We start from the raw sequence: 19,791 nt of genomic DNA, 5'->3' as shown, positions 1-19,791 counted from the left end.
CAATAATCAAATGTATTGGGTTGAAATTGGTCGATTACGTTATCAACCAAATGATTAAAAATAAATTATAGTTAATTTATCGATTAAGCGATGAATTAAATGAGAATGGAAGACATAACCAAGGTCAGTATTTTATTTTATTTTGGCATAACGTGATTTTTGGCTGTTTGTTAGACCAAAATGGACATTTCCATATTTCACCATGGCCTTTAAGACAGAGTTATTACCAGAATACTAACGTATTGCAGTCCTTGTTAACTATTCTATTATTTCATAATTCTTTTATTTTGTGGTCTTTAATATATTTTATATTTTATTTCAGGGTATACAAATACAATTGAAAATATCGACCTAAAAATAAAAACAATATGTTTTAACATTAAAAATGCATCCAAATGTTAAAAAGGAAAATATTCTGGAAGTTAAAATTATGTTTATATATTCATTCAGAGAATTGCGAAAGAAAAAAAATTGGTGACTGGTGACTCCTCCTCCCTGACGGAGACGATCTTCGGTTTGAGGTTACGCCAAGCGAGGGCAGGAATCCCACAATAGCAGGCAAAGGAGTTTTTCCTTTTTTCAGGGCAGAGCTGGTGGCTGTTTCAATCAAAGGGAAACCAGAGAGGGAAGGGAGGCTCTGCGGAGAGATGTAAGATGGCAGAGCTACAAATGTTGTTAGAGGAAGAGATTCCGGCCGGCAAAAGAGCGCTTGTAGAGAGTTACCAAAACCTCACCAGAGTAGCAGACTACTGTGAGAACAATTATGTCCAGGTAAGTGAGTTTACCACGTTTCCTTCGCCTTTTTTTTTTTTGTCGCGATAAGCTCCGGATTGAATGGTTGTTGGGACAGGAAATGTGGATAAAGAAACTGCACTCGGTTGTGAAATGATCCCTTAAAAAGCTCGGAGCTCTAATAACAGTTTTTTGAACCGCCGTGGGACATTTAAGGATAGCTTCAGTGTGCCGTTGATCACATTTATTCCGTTTACACAGAGGGTGTGTCTACTTTTTATTATAAGACTGGGGTCGGTTCAAAACTGCTTCCACTCTCACTGCTGATAGGGAGGCCTGTGAGTTTTATAGCAGGTTACCGTTCCAGCTACTGAGAATGATTTTATTTTATAATTATTTAAGCGGTAAATGTCACCAGAACATAACAGCAACGTAGCGATCCTTTACATTCTGTGAGGTCATTAAACTCACCACAAAACCAGTTTAAGTTCCCATTGGGATTCTGCAGGGATATCACAGTGTCTACATTATGGACTTGTAAGCACTTAGTGTCAGTGCTGTAATGTCAGTGCATTGCTTTTAATGCGAATCCGTTAAAACATTTAATAAGAGTGACCTTTAAATGCATGGAAATATGTTAAAAGTCAGCTGTTTTGGCTTAATTAAAGCTAATTCAATTGCAGCAAGGCTATGGCACAGAATGTGGAAGCCATTGATAATTGATTAATAATTTATTAATTTTTTTTCAACTTATTAGTGGAAACGGAGCTTACTTTAAATTCCTCTTATAGAGCAGCAAATTTTACTGCAAATAATAACATTTAAGGTTATAAAGTTGTATTTTGGTGGAAACATGGGTCCTTTTTATGGCGATTATAATTGTGCAACTTCACTACAAAGTCTGACAACCACAGCTGGCTTTGCAACTGCTATTATTATTTTTTTTTTTTAGGGGAATGACATCTGCGGTAAGCCGCTGCTAAAAAAGACAGAAAACTAAATTGAGCGAGAGACAAACAGGCATTTTTTTTCAGGAACAGGAAGACAGCCCACCATATCGGCTACAGAGGGTGTGTCCGTTCCAGCTGTACTCCCTGAGGACTCCCTGTAATTTTGTTTTCTTCCTTGTTCTGGGACGATTTGGCTCCATGAGGCACGGGTAGAGGACAGGGCAGTAGGCAGGAGCCTTGGGCTACTCTGTCCATGCACAGCAAGCTTGGTTGAAGCCGTTTTCCGATACAGTGAAATCCAAAAACTGTGGGACTAAATGTGGGAATTCTCCTGTTTTGTTTACGGCAGTCGGCTGTAACTCGAGCTGGGGGCTTTGTAATCTGATTTTCCCACGCTGACACAGTATTGAGCTCTATATAGGGATTTTTGCTCGCATGCAAGTTTGTTCTTGGCCGCATGGCAGTGTTTTTGGATGAAGGGATATTTTAGTTTAGAGGAAGTTTTTATATTTGAACATTTCCCAAACAAAACAACAAGAGTCCAGCATTTTGTAGGACTGTTTTTATGCTTATTATTATTTTACCTTTGACATCTTTTTAAAATCTGAACAGCCGTAATTGTTCGAGTGTTTGCATATGTATTAAAACTTGTATTATCTCTTAAAACAAAAGTAAGCCATTCTTTCAAAGCAAATACTGACGTTTAATTTCCTTTTTCATCTATGTTTTTACAGATTTTGTGTCTGTAATTATTATTTATTCAGACAGTTAGTCATTTAAATAATTTTTAGACATATTTCTTGCATTTTTTTATTTAATTAGACAACATATAACTAAAAAAAAACACTTAATATAGTTTGATATCACTACTAAAACTTGTGTATTGATCGGTTATCACTGATCATTTTTAAATTTAAAAGAATACCTGTTGTAGTTTTTAAGGCCAGTACCATAAGAATTTATTTATTTGTGCATCTCTTGTCCAAATGTGTTCAGAGTCACAAAAAAATCTGTGCGAGAAAACGAGATGTCGCCACAAACGGAGGGACTTCCTCATTAAATGTCCGGCTAAATGTGTGCTGGGTGGGTTCAGTGTCTAGATGTGACCACTTTGATGAAGAAAACGACAACATTTCAGGTTTTTCGGCCGCACAAATTGTGCTTTCGAAGGAGCTCCAGGAATGGCATCTCGGATAAATGATCTCCGCTGACACCCAGAGCTGTAAACTGTCCAAAAAAAAAGTGCACAAAAACATTCTTGCTGTCTTTAAATGACATTTTTTTCTGTAGTTGTAAAGGCCAGTGACGTACAGTTATTCACGCGTATTGTATCCAAATGCAAGTCAAAAAGAATGACCACTTTAATGCTTTAATGACAACAATCCTGCGTCTCTTTGGTGCTCTGTAGAGGCTCCACAAATAGCATCATAGGAAAAAATAATGTCCCAAACTAACCAGTTGTGAATTGGACAGAAAACAGTGCACACAAGATATCTTTGCCCGTAAATGAAGGGACTTCCTTTAAAAATTGCACAGATTCTGCTCTTGAAGAATCTCTAAAAATAGCATGTTTGGATAAATGATCTCCGCTGAGACCCAAACTAGCAAGTGCACAAACAGACCTCTGCTGTCTTCAAATGCCATGTCTGTGTGGTAGTCACGGAGTACAGTAGGAGAGAGGGAGTGATGTTGACAAGTGACTGAACCATGAAGGCAGCCCCAACTTTAACTAAAACCCCAGGAAAACTCGAGCGTTGCGTTTGTCTGAGCGATTAGTGACCCTGTCCCTGTGTTTCAGCACGGCACCTTGTTCAAAGTGCTGACGTAAAAAAGCTGGGTTTTAAGCCTTTCAGCACACGTTGGGAGCTCTGTGTGAAGCGAGTGTCAGACTCACAGTGCACTTTTCATAAGCCCTCTCTTGTCTGCTGCAGATTCTCTCCCTGCCTCTGATTGAGAAACACACACACACACACACACACACACAAGCTGCCGACCGGGCCGCGCACACACCGACATGCCTCGGCTTGAATCGGCTCGTCCTCCTCCGCATTTCCATCCCTCCTTCTTCGCTCTCTGTTCTTGTCATGGAGGCTTTAGAGCAGCGTTGGACTGTAGCAGATGGTGGCGGCTCTGTTTGACCGATCTCTGCCCCACTTTCTCCACTTGATAGTGACTTTATTTAGTTCTGAACTCTGTGTGTGTGTGTGTGTGTGTGTGTGTGTGTGTGTGTGTGTGTCGGGGGGGGGGGGGGGGGGGGGGGGGTGTACTACATGACACATCGACGGGTCAGAGTTATGTTTCCTGTTTGCCCTTCTGACTCGGAAGATTGGCTCTCTGGAAATGCCTTCTCTCTGTGTCAGGAAGCGGCTTAATAATAGGGCCAGAAACACCCTTTCTCATCGAGATGATAAATCGGGGACTTTGTGTTTGAATGCTCACCATAGCTATGCGTGGAAACTGACGTTTGTTTTTCATTCATGTCATGTTTGTTTAACCTCTGTGACAAGGACACACACTGTATGCAAAGTGGGCCACCTGGCCGCGTTGGCACATTGAAAAGGGTGCAGTGTTGCATCTCGTATTTGAGTTTACTCCAGGCTGTGCTGGGGAGCTGAGAAAATGAATTGTGCTGAAAATGAATTGGTCAAATCTAAAAAAAAAAATGTATATATATAAGGCATCAAGTGAGAGTTTTGTCCTCGATGTTAGAAGCAGGAAGAATGGAAGAGTGACTTTGTCAAGGGCAACACAACTGGGTCACATCATCTCCAGAACTGTAACTCTTGTGGGGTGTTCCTGGTCTGCAGTGGTCCGTATCTATCAAATAAATGTGGTCCAAGGAGAGAAAGGAGGTGAACAGGTGACAGGGTCATGGGCGGCCACGGCTCATCGATGTTGGTTTGTGGGGAGCAAAGGCTGACTCGTGTAGTCCGACCCAACAGACGAGCTACTGTAGCTCATATGGCTGAAGAAGTTAACGCTGGTTCTGATAGAAAGGTGTCGGATCACACAGCGCGTCAGTTTGTTTTGTATGGGGGTGTTCGTACACCCTAGTCCCGTAGCTGACGCGCACCTTTGCAGAAATGTAATTACGCACTACGCTACAAGAGCTGTGATTGGCCCCCTTGGTAGTAGCGCGTTACCGCTTTAGTATTTTCGGCTGCTTCGCCATCTCCGCACTTTTCGAATTGATTGTTTTGGATCAATAAAGACAGAACACTTCGAGGAAAGGTTAACTGAGGAGGTTTGGAGATACGAACATTTGTATGACTCGTCTTTGGCGAAATTTCGGCGAACGTTTCAGTCGCCATTGTTGAAAAGTGAAGCAGGACGTAGACGTCTATGCCCCGCAGTACTCAGTGTCCAGCCACAGTGTCCATGCTGACCCCTTGTCACTGTCGAAAATGCCTACAGTGGAAAATCCCGTTTTATTTTACGCCTTCCGCTACTTCGATTTTCCCAGACAGTGATTTCCCAGATCACCGGTTGATCAAACAACAGATGCACATTCAGTTTGTTGTACTTGTTGCACTGAATAGCTCAAGATCTTTGTTAATATTGTGTAATCATGAGTGTCTGTAACACAATTTGAGCCAGTGGCATATAGAAACTGGCTAACTGTAGGGCTGCATCTGACATGTCATTTCCTCCGCGGTGGATACGGTATATCTACAGATTATCTAGTCTAGAACAAAAGGTTGTCAGTGATGGACTGACACAAGTAAAGCACGTCCTTAAACGATCTGAAAGTGGAACTATCTTCAAATAAATGATTGATAAGTACAATCGATTCATTGTCATTCTTGTGTTTGATGGTGTTTTTTAAGACTCGTATAAAACATCTTTGGCTGCAACAATGGAACAGTTGCTCCAATGTAGCTGGTCTCCGCTCAGCAGGTCGCGTACAGTAACGTGGAAAGGGGAAATGGAAGTGTGGTTTGGCAAACAAAGAGGTCATGCCAGCTCAAACATAGTGTTGCAAGCTCAGGGGATGCTGAGCCAGCGCGATGGTCACACAAGCCTTTTTTTTTTTTTTTTTTTTCATTCGAGTCAAAAAATCCAGACTTCTTCTAAATTAGCGTTTCTGAAAAACGGGGATTGTAATCGATGCAGACAGAGTCCGGGCCATCGATTCGATGTTTGACACGAAGGATGTCCTCTTTATGTTCCTGGTCATATAACCTTGCGGTACCTGTTCTCTTCTGTGTTCCCGTGGGAATTCATGAGAGTTTTTCCCCTGGAAGAGAGCCAGTGTTGCCTGAAGGTGATAAATATTGTGTTATTTTATTATTTTTTTTCTTAAACACAGCTCTGTCTCTCTGGGTTACACCAAGCCCTCATTTCCTGTCCTTTCCCTCTTTCTCTCCTCTCTCCGTGGAGTGGCCTGGTTTTTCTTGCAGCACGGAGAGGCCTAGCGGCTCTCAGCCTACCAGCCAGGCCCATTCATCCTTTTGACCACCTGTCACTCCTCCCCCTCAGCTGACCGGGGCTGGTTTGGTCCAGACTTTTGGGCTGATCTGCTGCAGTCTGGTTAGAGCGTAGGAGTTTTAGAAAACTGCAGTTATACTGACATTACGGTGAAGAACGTCGTCAGTCGTCTCAAATCCCTCCGAAAATCGGATTCCTGACTGCGCTTTTGTTCGTTCATCAGTTAAGTACATAGTGCTGGTCACAGCACAGTGGCTTCTTCCTGGACGAACCAATTACCAAGGCGCTCAATAAAGGTTAATGAGTTTTTTTGCATGTGCAAACTTCCCCTTTGTGTCTCTTCCCTGACATACCGAAAGGAAATTTTAATTGTGCGCTGGCAGTCCCTCAAGGTCAGGTAGACCTTATGGCCTCTCAGTCAGCTTCCATCTGCCCTGGTGGAGGAAGAGGAGGAATTATGAATTCACATATCGCACTGCAGAGTTCTTTCTTTTCTTTTTTTGTAAGACTTTGCTCAAGCAAGGATTGAAGTTGTTCCGTCCCCAGGTTATATTTATTCCTGACACGCTCCAGTGTCACTTTTGGTATCTCGTCTCCTCGGGTGGCTTCTATCGGTTTCTCGCACTTTCATAATTTTCAAGGTGTGATGCTTTTATTTTCCCCTCCTCCACCTCCTGTTCTTGGCGATGACAAGGTCATGCAGAGTTTGCTGTTACTAAAGTAGCTCATCAGTTAATGCTACACGGATACCCCTGACCTTCTTAAACATTAAGGCTATATAAAACAAGCTAAAGCTGCACGGTTCGGTTTGTAAACCGTTTTTCCTTGGCCTCTTAAACACTGTTCGTTGACATTTCAGAAAACAATTCATCAGTAAATTGAGAGGGATTGAGAGCTAGGATCAGCAGGAGGTTTAGTAGGCTGGTGTTTTACTTCCCATAGTTTTGCTAGCTGTCATGAAGCTTATTCAAAGGAAAAGAGACGAGCCCTCACATAGCTGAACCGCAGTAGCCGAGAAGTAGCAGAAGAGGAAAGTGACACAGTATCACTTCACACCGTCTCAAGTCACCTGTGATATATCACAATGGCAGGAGGAACTAAATGACCAGGAAGTTGCTTTGCTAACACATTTTCTTGTAACCTCATATGGCTCCACCTCACAGCCAATCAGCTGCTTAATGTCGGGCAGCTTCATCAATACAACAACCCCGTGCTCTAGCTCCCAGCTGCCTCCTTTCTCACTTATCTCACCCCCGTCCAGTCTGCAGTAGTAAGTGGTCGATACATCACAGGCAGCAGAGCGCCATGTGAGCTCTACGACCTTCCGGTTGCGTTCATTTTGCTCCGCACAAAACGGCTCTTGGTCGTGGAGAAGTTTACTCCGAGTGTCGGAAAAGCCGGGAGACGGAATAAATAAATTCTTTGGAATTACATTATGTTTGTTTTGTTCCTCGCAGCTCATCCTTGACACTTGTAATCCGTGGCAGAACTACTCAACGGCACTCGAAAGTTTAAAGATGTATGACATGTTGCCTAATTCCAAACATTCCTGAACGTTTTTTTTTTTTTTTTTTTTTTTTGCACAGACCGCGTTTCCCTTCCGGACATGTGGGAGCACATAAACTCAGATGTGTTTGTCAGCTGTACAAACGCTTTAGACAGTAGAAACATTGTACTGTCTTGTTTTACCAACAAATGCTCATACATGTTCCAAACTTCGCGGCTATGCAAACAAATGTGACCTGCCACTGAGAGCTTGTATGAGTCCGTTTTATAATCATCATTTTTGACATCTTAGAGCCGTCCTACATTTTCTACACTTACTCCAGAGGTAGCGGAGCTTAGAGCTCCAACAAGCCAAGTTGTTTGTGGACCGTTTACACGTGTGTGTGTGTGACCTATATTTGCCTGAACCTTCAGTGCAATGCAAACAGATGTAGGCTGCTGCTGCTGCTGCATTGTTTGGATTACTTCACTGCATTTTTTTAAAAGGAAAAAATCCCCAAAATTGAGCACGCCCGACTCATTTTATGTAGTCCAATTGGTAAGTTGGTGTTCTAAGGCAGAAGGAGTCCATTTTGGAAGACCTACCTCTTCTAGTGTTCAACTTACACCAACTTACACTGCCACAAACCGAGCTGACCAGGTGTTGCTTAATAATGATCTGGATGATTTGTTATTTTGATTAGATAGTTCCCTATTATTTTCTAGAGTTTTCATTTAGATATTTGCTCTCATTGCCAACTGTCTTGTGTTAGACTTCACATCATGTCATTTTGTAATGGAAAACCCTCAAAATGAAGTGCTTTTCTAAAGTGAATATTTCAGAGTGGTAATTGTGTCCTATGGTAGGAGGAATCCATATTAGCAGGGGTAGGGTTGGGGCTAACCTACCACAATTAGTCACCATAGTCCCTTCTAACATTTAGTCAGTAGGTTGTTATCCTTGGGCTGTGACAAACCGAGCCGACGGTCGACCGTTTGGCGGTGTTGGGTAGTCGATAAGCATCTGATTGAACCTTCGCTGCAAAGCGAACAGACCCATCCTGTTGCTGAAGCCTTGATTGGATTGTCTGACAGGTTCCTAACTTGGATTGGATGATCCTGCGAAGAGTTTTGATTTAGATCATTTGTCTGACCTATTAGTCAGAGGTCCAGAGCAATACTCATACCTTCCATTTCCAACTTGTGCTCAGTCTTTTGGGTGTAGGGAGAGCTACAACTCTTCTTAGCCCTGTCCTGAGGGAGGAAGTCTGGATGTTTCCTCCCTAATGTCTTAATGCAGCCAGCAGAGCCTGACAGTAAAAAAAAAAAAAAAAAAAAAAAAACATGTTTCAAAAAGCATGACTGCACTTCTGTGGCCGTTATCTTGTCAGACTGGATGGGTGACAAATGCTCTTCTTTGACAGCCACTCCCTTATTGTTCCAAGAAATTAAAACATTTATTCCCTAGACATTTTCACGCTGCCTCTATTTTTACTTTGTTCACGTCCTTGTTTGATTATCTTGTTTTCCTCAGCTCCCACCTACAGGTTTATTGCAACCAAGCGGCCCTGCATTCCTCTGTACTCCCTTTTTAAACCCAGCTGAGGTGCTGACAGCCTGTCTACTACTGCGTGGATATTCCATAGTCCCTTTCACTCAGTCATTACTCAGCTCAGAAATATGAGATAAAGTGCCTCAGGAGCGCAAAAGCTCTCCGGGAGCTCACCTCATTCTCTTCCTCACCCGCTGCTGTGGTGGAGTGTACTCAGCTCTCCAGTGCTGTTATTTTGCACCGATCGAGCGCAGACGCTTTGTTCCTTCCCTGGCAAATATTTCGAGCACTGCTTGTTCTCATTTCTCTGAATATCTCTGCTGAGGATGGAAGACGGCACAGATTGTTGGGTAATTGAACAACAAATCTGGTTAGTTTGAGGATTTGTGCACGGCCGGCCGGCCTCTGGTGCGCGGACGAGCGATGGGTTGATGGGGGCTGAAAGTAGAGCAGGAGGCTCAAGTGTCGCATGCAATCAAGTGTCACATCTGCTGACCTCACATCACAGCTATGGCAGCAAATGCAGTCTGGATCAGAAATACGAAAAAAAATGCAAAACTGAATCTGTTTATTTCTACTTCTACATTAAAATGTTTACACAGACTTAAGCTTTGCATGTTGTATGATTAACTCAAGTTGAAGATCGTCTGTAACCCTTTGCATTCAGTGTGTGGGCTTTCATTACAAATCAGTCCTTGTCTTGGTCACATCAGTTTCATATTGGTGAGAAAATACAGAGAACCTGCAGATCAGAGAACAGTTAATAGCACACTAATATTAATAGCCTAGCTTTACCTTTAAACATGGTAGGCATGTGCTGTTTCATCTTGATTAAATTGTTTTTCTTCGGCTTGTGTGAAAGCAGCCATTCATGAAGAATATATAATATCGACAGTACTGTGGACATGACATCTTTTTGAACGTTATGAATTGTCGCCGTTGACGAGCATGGGCCAAACAGCATCACATGCTGTCCTTGGGTTTAAGCTGGGAGAGCATGAAAATGCTTACTCTGAATGTCTTTAAAAAAATCCCGCACTTGTGCTTCTTTACAGTTGCGCATTTGTGAACTGAAACATGAATGGCGCCGTTTGTCCGTGCGCTTCACAGCTGCAGAATATTGACAAAAATAACTTGAATGAGCAGTATCTTAATTTAAATTTCAAATCGCAGCAAACGGCATTATATTTGCATATTTTTTGGGGGGGGGGGGTTTGAATAAATCCAGCACCGTAGGAACAATTGTAATGCATCGTTTAGCTTGAAAAAACAGTGCGACGTTGTCTCTAATTTGCCGGTTTAAATGTGGGCGAGCAGTTCTGCGTAGGGGAGTGTGTGATAAGTAATCAGATTTCAGGTCGTCATACAGGAAAGACCTCTTTTAATTTAGCAACTGCCATCGTGGATATAAGGCTGTTTTGTTTGTTTTTAGTCACTTCATCTGCTTTCCTCCAGCTGTTACTCCATCTACCACGCTGCATGTCACAGTGTCAGTAGTAGGTGTCTGCATGCACACATGAATGACTGTGTGACTTCAACAGATGGCCTTTTGCACTGAGCCCCCTGGAGGTATGTCTCCTCCTTCCTGAGTCGGTTATCTCTCAACACATCTGCTGCTGTGATTCCCGCTAAAAGAAACACCACTAATGCTGTCATCTCCTCACCCGGCCGAGGCTAGCGGGCGCAGGAGCTCTCCGGGTCGGGGGCTTTGAGCCGTGCGGATTTCTTCTGGATTAGTTACGCGCTGCCAGGGGGAATCAATAATGACACACGTCGATTTTTTTCATTTTCATTTACTTTCGTCTCCATATGGCCAAATGCTCCCTTTTTTTCTGTTTAGCCCCCTAAATTCTACCACTTGTAATCATCTCCTCCACCACTGCTGCCACCACCTACCTCGTTCAGCAGCATCCTGTTATCAAAGCACAGCATTGCCCCTCCAGGCCAGAGCTTTTTGGACTCCACTTTATGGGTGCGCAGTGCAGGGAAGAGCCCGCAGAGATCAAACGCGATGGCTCAGTTTGGAGCTCAGCCCACCTGAATCGAGGCGACTCTCCAGAACATGTCATTACCACAGTTTGTCCTGTTATCTTTGTAGCTATCAGTCGTTTCAAAATAATGGCAATGGTTTGTGAGAATGTTTGTCTCTGAATGAATACACAGTTCTCTTTCTTTTATGCACAGTAGTTTCTGAGTATAGCAGCCTGAAAAGCAGAAGAGAAAAGGCAAAATATAGTTGATACTTGTGTTGTCTTGTCATTGTATGTCTCTGTATTTATCTTGCACTTTGCCTCAGATTCTGTCACAGCAGTATGAGCTGTAGCTTTGGTCAGCACAGTCTACACGATCATTAACGTTTATTTGGGGGTTTTTGTTAGGGAGCTAACTAGCTAAACTAGCGTCTTGGAGCTTTTTATGCTAATACGAGCGTCTACTACATATGCGTAAGGAATGCTTCACGGAAAATAAATGAGTGTCAATTTTTCATTGTCTATAGGCTTGGAGGGTGGAGTTATTCACTATTAGCACCTGGTAGTTATTTTTTTTTTAAGACTGAATCTGCTGGCTAGTTAGCTAGCAACCAACTAGTATGCTTGTTTAGCCTGCTATGTAACAGTCAAATTTATTGAAGCCATACTTAATGTGTTTGTTGCTAATTTGAGCTTTTACTAATATCATTTAAAAAATAGCTCACTAAAAGTTATGTTTTCAGTGTCAAACAGTTACTAACTGGGGTTTAAATGTTAGCTAACTAACTTTTAAAGCTACATTAGCTAGTTTCTTTGTGGAAAATGTACACAAGAGATTCTCGCAACAACCACACCTAATGGCTCTAGATAATATTGCTGTGTCATGTTGAAGGGCATTTTATCAGAAAGACAAGTTGTTTTCATCACTGTCAAGCTAAACAAGCACTAACATTTTATTTATTTTTTTCGGTGATTTGTTAGCAAGCAGGCTAAAAAAGTAAATCAACTACTTGGTTGTTTTAAGGCTAATTTGAGTTTCTACAAAGGTTTACTTGTATTTTTGACGATTTTAATGGTTGAAGCACAATAACATAGCTCGTTGTTAGTAGAATTTTGTTGCTACATGACATCTATAGTTGGAAAATCAAGTCCAAACCGCGGGAAATTCACTCTGTTCTCAGAGCTTCAAATATAGTAGTGGATAAGAGATCGTGGAGTCTGTGGAATTAGAGTCACGAGAGAAATGGATGTCTTGGATGCTCTGTTGGCCTGAATCCACCACAAACCTGACCTGGATAACGAGGCTAAAAGATGGATATGAATGCTTTGTGATATTAACAATTACTTCACTCATCTTCTCTCTCTGGTCTCTTTTTGGTGCACAGGCCCAGGACAAGAGGAAAGCTCTGGAGGAGACCAAAGCCTACACCACCCAGTCCCTGGCCAGCGTGGCCTACCAGATCAATGCCTTAGCCAACAATGTGCTGCAGCTGCTGGACATCCAGGCCTCGCAGCTGCGGCGCATGGAGTCCTCCATCAACCACATCTCTCAGGTCAGAAATACACACAGATTCTTGCGCCACAGACCATACAGCTGTGGAGGATGGTTACCCCACATTTCCCACTTCTCCTCTCACTTTCACACAGGCTCTGTTATTTTAAATCACAGTGCGAGGCCTTCTGCTGCATCCATGGGTTTCTATTTATTGGGTGTATTAGTCTTGTCCAAGTTTTGGCTGGGCTTGGCTGAATGACTGGTTGTCTGTTTGCATTTCGTTGATGCTCTTGGCTCCCTTTAGAGGCTCACAAACACAATGTTAAATGTCTACCACCGACTAGCATACCAATTGTTGGTCTGCAAAAATAATCCCTGAGAAGCCTGGAAGCAAATAGGGATGGATTTATTTCATCAGTTTATTTCCTTGCCTATGTTTATGTTTTATCAACATCACTTAAAATCACTTTTTATTGCTCATTTGAAAGAATTCGTACGCTATTAATAATATTGGATAATAATAGGACATTTATCATATCATGATATATCTTATTAAGAATAGAAAACAGTGATGAATGACTTGTTGAAGTTTTTTTTTCCTATAACCTTTTCCTCTCTGTAGCATGGGGCTTTTGCCATGTGCAGGTAAATTCCGCCGCTCATCCAATGAAGGCATTAAGAGCTCAGACAAATCAAACAGAAGACTCAAGACATGTGGTATCTCGTAGGTTGGCGGCATTCAACAAATCTCACCCATGAGTGAATTCAAACATGTAAAATAAGTGTTAAAAAACTGGAGGAATTGGAGTGATCGGATGTAGAATAGAAGGAGTAGCTCCTTTGTCTTTCTCTGTGAGCTATCTGTGTTTTCTCCTCTGACAGAGCTTTGCTGAGAGCGTCAGAAATTCTTACAGGATACAGTGAAGGTCAGATTTTCTGTCTGATAGAGGGGAATGGGACTTGGGAGGCTGGAGGGTTTGAGAGGGAAATCAGAAATAGAAGATGGATGGTGACAAGCAGACAAAGGCAAAAAAAAGAAAAGGAATATTTACACCCCTTCAGGTTTTTGAGTCAATATTCTGACAAAGAGCATTCAGCCGATACCAAGGTCACCATGACGCCACCGCCTGACTCGGTCTCCATAACAACCCCCTCAGTTATATTGGAAAAGTATACAGTATGTAAGACAGTTTGACATGGTGCGTTAGAACGGCAAAAAGAGTCATTCAGTAAACTCTCCTCTTCGTTTAAATTGTTTGACATTCGTCTCCATTGTCTTGTCTTGTAAAGGGGAAATTCCTTACTTCCCTTGCCGTATTTGAGTTTGTGTACTTTGTGTAGCCATGGCAAAGCATCTAAGAAGAACTAAACTGTGTCACTATACATCAGCTGACAAACTGCAAAGAAGTTTCCCCTTTCGTTTATCTTCTGTAACTGCTTGTCCTGTGAAGGGTCGCAGGGGGGCTGGAGCCCATCCCAGCTGTCATCGGGTGAGAGGCGGGGTACACCCTGGACAGGTCGCCAGTCTATCTATCGCAGGGCTAACGCAGAGAGACAGACAACCATTCACACTCACACCTACGGCCAGTTTAGAATTAACCTGGGAGAGGCATGCTTGTTAGACATGCCACTGTGCCGCCACTGTTGCAAGACGTGCAGGAAGCTGAAGCACCATCTCATCTTCCAGTTGATAATTATCATAGTTACAAGAATAACGCACAGCTCCACAGCTCTTTATCAAATCTTTGTAATTTCCACAGCTCATCTCTGAGAATGAATGAATTAGCAAAGAAAGTCCCTTTCATTCTTAACATGTTCATCTCTGCCTTGTTGCTTTTTTCTGGAGAGCAGGGGTCGTAATGTGTTTGCTGTAATGGAGCATGTCGTTGTTTTAACAATAAAGAGGTAGGGCTGTGAGCTTTGCAGGCTGCGGGCGAGTTATTGCTCTCTACTGTCTTATTCAGCAGTGGATCATTAGCGTCTTGAACTCCGTGCTCATGGATATAAGATTAGCTGAAGCCCTCAAGGCCGGTGTAGCTTTCTGCTGAAAAGGTTATGGAGAGGGAAGCCTGTAGCATGCAGGCTTCCCTCTCCATAACCCCTTCGCCTGCTGTGCAAGATCGTCTTTTGCATATTCTTCTCTGTAATCCCCGTCTTCATTTTATGTGGTAAAATTGTACTGATCCGTGCCTGAAGCTGGAGATGCCTTACAACGCAGCTCTCTTACATGAATGTGTCAGTCAGTGTGTGGTGAGACGATGCTCGGCGTCAGGACCGCTTCCTTTTGTCTGCCCACAGTTAAGATGGGTTTCACTTTGGTCTGGGTGTGTCCGCTTGGTGATGGAATCTCTGCGGCTAGAATATCTTATATTGTGTATTCTGTGCGCTGAGAGAAAAGGCCTAGGTGGTATTGGTTTGGGTCGCCAGCAAACTGTGGGGCATTCCGTGTAGTGTGTCATAGTTGATGGCAGTCAATTCTGCATCCCACAGCGTCTTGACAGACGAGGAGCATGTAAGCATTTTTCTGTAATTTGTATATAAAGGTGGACAAATTGTCCTTGACTCGGGGTTGCTGAAGAATGTTTTTGATGCTTAATGTGGGTCAATCTGGTCGCCGCCATCTTGGCAGTGCCGGACTCTGCCTATTTTTAAATTAGCCCAGAGTAGGGCTGGGCGATATGGCAGAAAAAAGTATCACGATATAAGTGTTTCATATCAGTCGATATCGATAATTATTGATTGGTTTTTTTAACCTATTCTACTCAGACTTCTCAACTGTGCTGAACTGCATCCGTTATTTCTTTATATCGCTTTGATGTTTTGTCATATGGCACTGCATCTCACTCGGCAGAGAAACAAAACGTGCTGCCCGACTTGACCTCCAGCAAACTAAGGCACTCAGACACTCACTCAATTACGCACAATACGCAGAGAAACGAAACTTAACCGACTCATAACCGCTGCTTGTGGGTCCCTGCTTAACCGTGAGTCAGCAGCTACTCACTCGGAAACGAAATTTAACCGACTCTTACTACTAATCAAGAGAGACAAGAGCCAATTAATATGCTCACTCGCCACCAAGTTAGCAGACAACATCGGTCTGACTCTTGTCTGACTTAAAATAACCAAAATATTGCCAAACTGGTGACGTGACCTTTCCTTTTTTATCTACAATTTCCTCTCCCGCTGTCGCACACATATTCTCCTTTCACTCCACTCCGTTCTTTTTTGTTGTTGTTGTTGATGCCACCAACCTGGCTTAGCTGGGCCGTGATAGGTCGAGAGGCTAAAGACCTTCCTCTGCCTACATCCCCCAGAATGATTTCTTCCTATTTTTCTCTAACGGGAGTTCAAGTGAAATTATCGAACATTCTATCGAAGGTATTTTCTATTGATATCTATCACGCGTCTATCGCGATATACAGCTCTGGAAAAAATTAAGAGACCACTCCCACAAATGTTTCTTAAATCAGCATCTCTACATCTATGGCAGCCAGTCCATTCCCGTGTTTGTTCGATTCCAACACAAGCCTCCTCATTCTACTTACTGAGACTGATCAGGTGATCACCTGAACCAAATCTTATTTTATGAGGAAGATTATAAAAAACCACTGCTGTGATTAAAGATTGAGATTATCCCACCAATAATGATTTCTAAACTCTCCCTAAGTTAAAATATTAGTGTTGTGTTGTTTAAGAAATGTTTTCTTTGCATTATTCGAGGTCTGAAAACACTGCATCTTTTTTGTTATTTTGACCAGTTGTCATTTTCTGCCAATAAATGCTCTAAATGGCAATATTTTAATTTCAAATTTGAGATAAATGTTGTCAGCACTTTATAGAATGGAACAAAAATGTTCATTTTAATAAATACATAGCAAAACCAGCAAAACTGATCATTTTGCAGTGGTCTCTTATTTTTTTTCCAGAGCTGTATATCATTATCGTTTTATCGCCCAGCCCTAGCCCAGAGTAAGGACAAAGAGGTGCAGCGTGAATGGAGTTAAGGAGACCATTTTTTCTTTCAATCTTCTAACCAGTAGTTGTTCTAGGGAACCTCCTATTTTGTGACAACACAATCCTGAAGGACTGTAGACTATAAAAGTATCTGTCACATGTCATGCCACTAGAAATGAATGCATCTATAATTGTCTAATTTGACACGGTGACCATAGTGTGCAGTCTGGTTAATCCCGTGGAAAAAACTTACCCATTGCAATGATTCATAGTGGTCCTTGCATGAATCACCTCATCACCACCAATCAATATGCATGTTGAAACTGTATCAACATTAGTTATACCAGAATTTTGTGTAATGAATCCAGCCTGTGCAAAGTTTCTTTACTTGAGTTGCTTATTGATATTCAGTACATATCTGAGTCTTGCTGCAGCACAACTTAGCAGCAAAACATATGCATATGTGTCTGCAGATGGAGATGCACACAAAAGGTCTGCATGTGTGCGTAGGTGGGTGTTTGTTTCTCACCTTCCCTGCTGTCGTTTCCATTCACTATTCGCGCAGTGTCGTAGGGAAAGCGTTGAAGGGTGAGTAACTCGCGGGGGGCTTCCACCTTGTGCAGCGTGTGAAGTGGCTGCTAAGAGGCCGCGAACAGGGAGCGCTTTGTCTGACCGGCGGAAGAAAAAGGCTCCGCACTGAGAACCTCTCCGTGATACCCCGAAGAAAGAGGGGGAGACGGGAAAATGGTGTCTGTGTGTTTCTGCTTGCACTGATTTGAAGCTTTATCCTCAAATGTAATAACCTCACATGTCCACGCATAAGTTGTGTTTTGTGTTTGCCACTGTTGTCGTGGTAACCAGTGCACCTTCTGTCACTCGCATGAGAAAGGTGTCATAAAAGTTTGTGGCAGCTTGAAGCAGCTCAATGAAGAAAACATAAATGATTTGATTAATGGGGACACAGCATTTTATTATTATTTTTTATTGCAGTTTATTTAAAGATACAACCATTACACTACTGTCACCTAGAATTCAGAACCCAATTCACAATTTGATACCCATCCCATAGGACCCTGGTGTCCCTAGTGCTCGGGGCAGCTGCACATGCTTGGCCCCCATATGTAGACTCGGCTTTACTTGACACAGGTAATGTTGCTGTGTTCCATCTTTACTTTCACCCAGTAACGCATAACCCAGTTTTACACCTCTGCACTATACTTAGACGTGTTGCCTTTATTATGAATCAATAGATATCTAAATAAGTGCTGTAGCTGCTCAGATATATGCTCAAATATATTTATTTTGGGCATGTAGTTTTTGAGCAGGTGTCTCAGAAAGAGGCCTGGGGTTGGAGACCGTTATGAATTAAGTACTGGCATCAAAGGCCAACTGTGACATTGCCTCGATGTGGCACAAACCACAAAGACAAGAACAAACGACCAGCTGGTGCATGCTAGGCAGTAGTCTGTATTTGTCATTAAAAAGGGGAAACTGAAAGAGCTGCTATTAGTTGGGATTCTAGGAAGCTAGGAAGAGCTTCAAACGACCACCGGCTAGGTGCATCTAACTATGTAAATCATTATATTCCTGTTAGCTTTTGGTATAAAGGTTCTGGTATACAATCGGGCTACAATTAGCCATTGTTGCTCCTTTTTCCGATTTTTTTTTTTTTATTCTGTGTGAAAATCTTACGTGATATGAAAAAAGTTGAACCTGACAAAAAGTATCAGTATGATAATGGCCACCATGTCAGCAAGTCATCACACGCATTAGCTGACGGTTATGAAAGCAAGAGCAAAGCGAAGGTATTGCTGCTAAACCGGTACCCTGAGACGTTAAAATAGACAGTTGTGCATTTACACTCGGCAGTACTCATACAGACCGCTATATATGCACATATGCTTTTCGATGCTATATGTGCATGCGGCTACAGGGCACTACTGTAGTGACACTCTGAGGAGGAAACTCCCCTCAGGTCTTATTAAACTCTTTTTAAGTGTCTGGTGGAATGTTTCAAGGCATTCCACCAGACACTATAATGACTCAAGGCAGTTAGGGAAGAAGTACTGACTCAGTGTCATGCTGCGTTCACACTATGAGCAACTTGAAAACGGATCATAGCTTGTTGCTCTGTCGCTGCCTGTATGAATGTAGCGTCGGGCAACAATGGTGCAAAACTGGTCCGCACAAGCTAAATGGGATTTATTTATCGTGCCAAACTGCAGATTACGACTCTATGTTAATCGGGTGGAAATGTGAGCGTGCTCGTTTAGAAGAGCGCTGTGGCGATAGAGCAACTGATGGATTTATGGATGCGATTGTCAAAAAAAAGCATTTTACAGCTCGCTGATTCTCCAGTACAGTTGCATTTACAATGATGTCAATCACTCGCGCTTACATTTGGATCTGGCCCGCGTGCAGACTGAACCCAGTGACCGTTGTGATGAAGCAGCGCAAAGCAGCTGGCACACACACAAACGCATGTCTACCGAACACTCTCAGTTGGTTCCCACAGCTGTGCGGATGCTGTTACTACAGTTACACAATATTCTTATCTGAGCTTAGGAGTCTGTGTCATTGACATGACTGTTTTGGTTATTTTTTTTATTCCAGTTCTCATTCCTCACATGTACATATGCATGCCATTACACTTCACTTGCTTGTGTCTTAATAAGCACCCCCCCACACACACACACTTGTCTCTGGTTGTGTCTCTGTGCTGCATTTGTGACTTTCTGACCTACCATCGAGGAAGAATGGCTCTCATCCAAACAGGCAATGAAGCCTTATATGTCTGTGTGTTTTTGAGCTCCTTGTGTTTCCTGCTGATCACTCTGCTTGCTGTGTATCTTGGTCTCTCTCTCCTGGTGGTCTCTCCCACTGTGAAAAGCTTTTGAGGTGCTTATATTTTCATTTTTCACCGTTGGATATTTACACTTACTCTACTGACATCTTTCCTTTTTCCATGGACTATAGTGATGAGTGTGTGTGTGTGTGTGTGGTCAGATCTTTGTGTGGTCCCTTGCCTCGGGACAGTGGCATAGCTTTGGTATTGGAAAAAACGAATTTAGCATGAGTCTGGTAAATGCTGGATTCAAAAATTCTTCATTCAAAGAAAGTCTAGTGGCTTCAATTCAGACAGAGTAGATGATGATTCGTCTATTATTAGTTTCATTAATCTGGTGAATCACTGAGGTTCACATCTTCAGATCTCTGTTTTGT

General features: G+C 42.5%; 1 protein-coding gene across 8 annotated transcripts in view; it reads left to right on the top strand.

The window, feature by feature from the left end:
• Window positions 1-593: 593 nt before the first annotated feature.
• abi1a (abl-interactor 1a) overlaps window positions 594-19,791 on the top strand; it is a 46,856-nt gene continuing 27,658 nt past the window's right edge. For 4 of the 8 annotated variants that reach the window (XM_084566302.1, XM_084566304.1, XM_084566305.1 and 1 more), the window contains exons 1-2: window positions 595-771; window positions 12,503-12,670. In XM_084566302.1, coding sequence (XP_084422428.1) covers window positions 655-771; window positions 12,503-12,670 — 285 coding nt within the window. In that variant the 5' untranslated portion in view covers window positions 595-654. Of the gene's footprint in view, window positions 772-12,502; window positions 12,671-19,791 lie in introns of all 8 variants that reach the window. The other 4 variants (XM_084566301.1, XM_084566308.1, XM_084566306.1 and 1 more) reach the window with 3 other exon arrangements.

The sequence above is a fragment of the Chelon labrosus genome, assembly GCF_963514085.1.
Source record: "Chelon labrosus genome assembly, chromosome: 18".
Lineage (NCBI taxonomy): Eukaryota > Metazoa > Chordata > Actinopteri > Mugiliformes > Mugilidae > Chelon > Chelon labrosus.
This window is presented reverse-complemented; position numbering and strand designations above follow the sequence as displayed.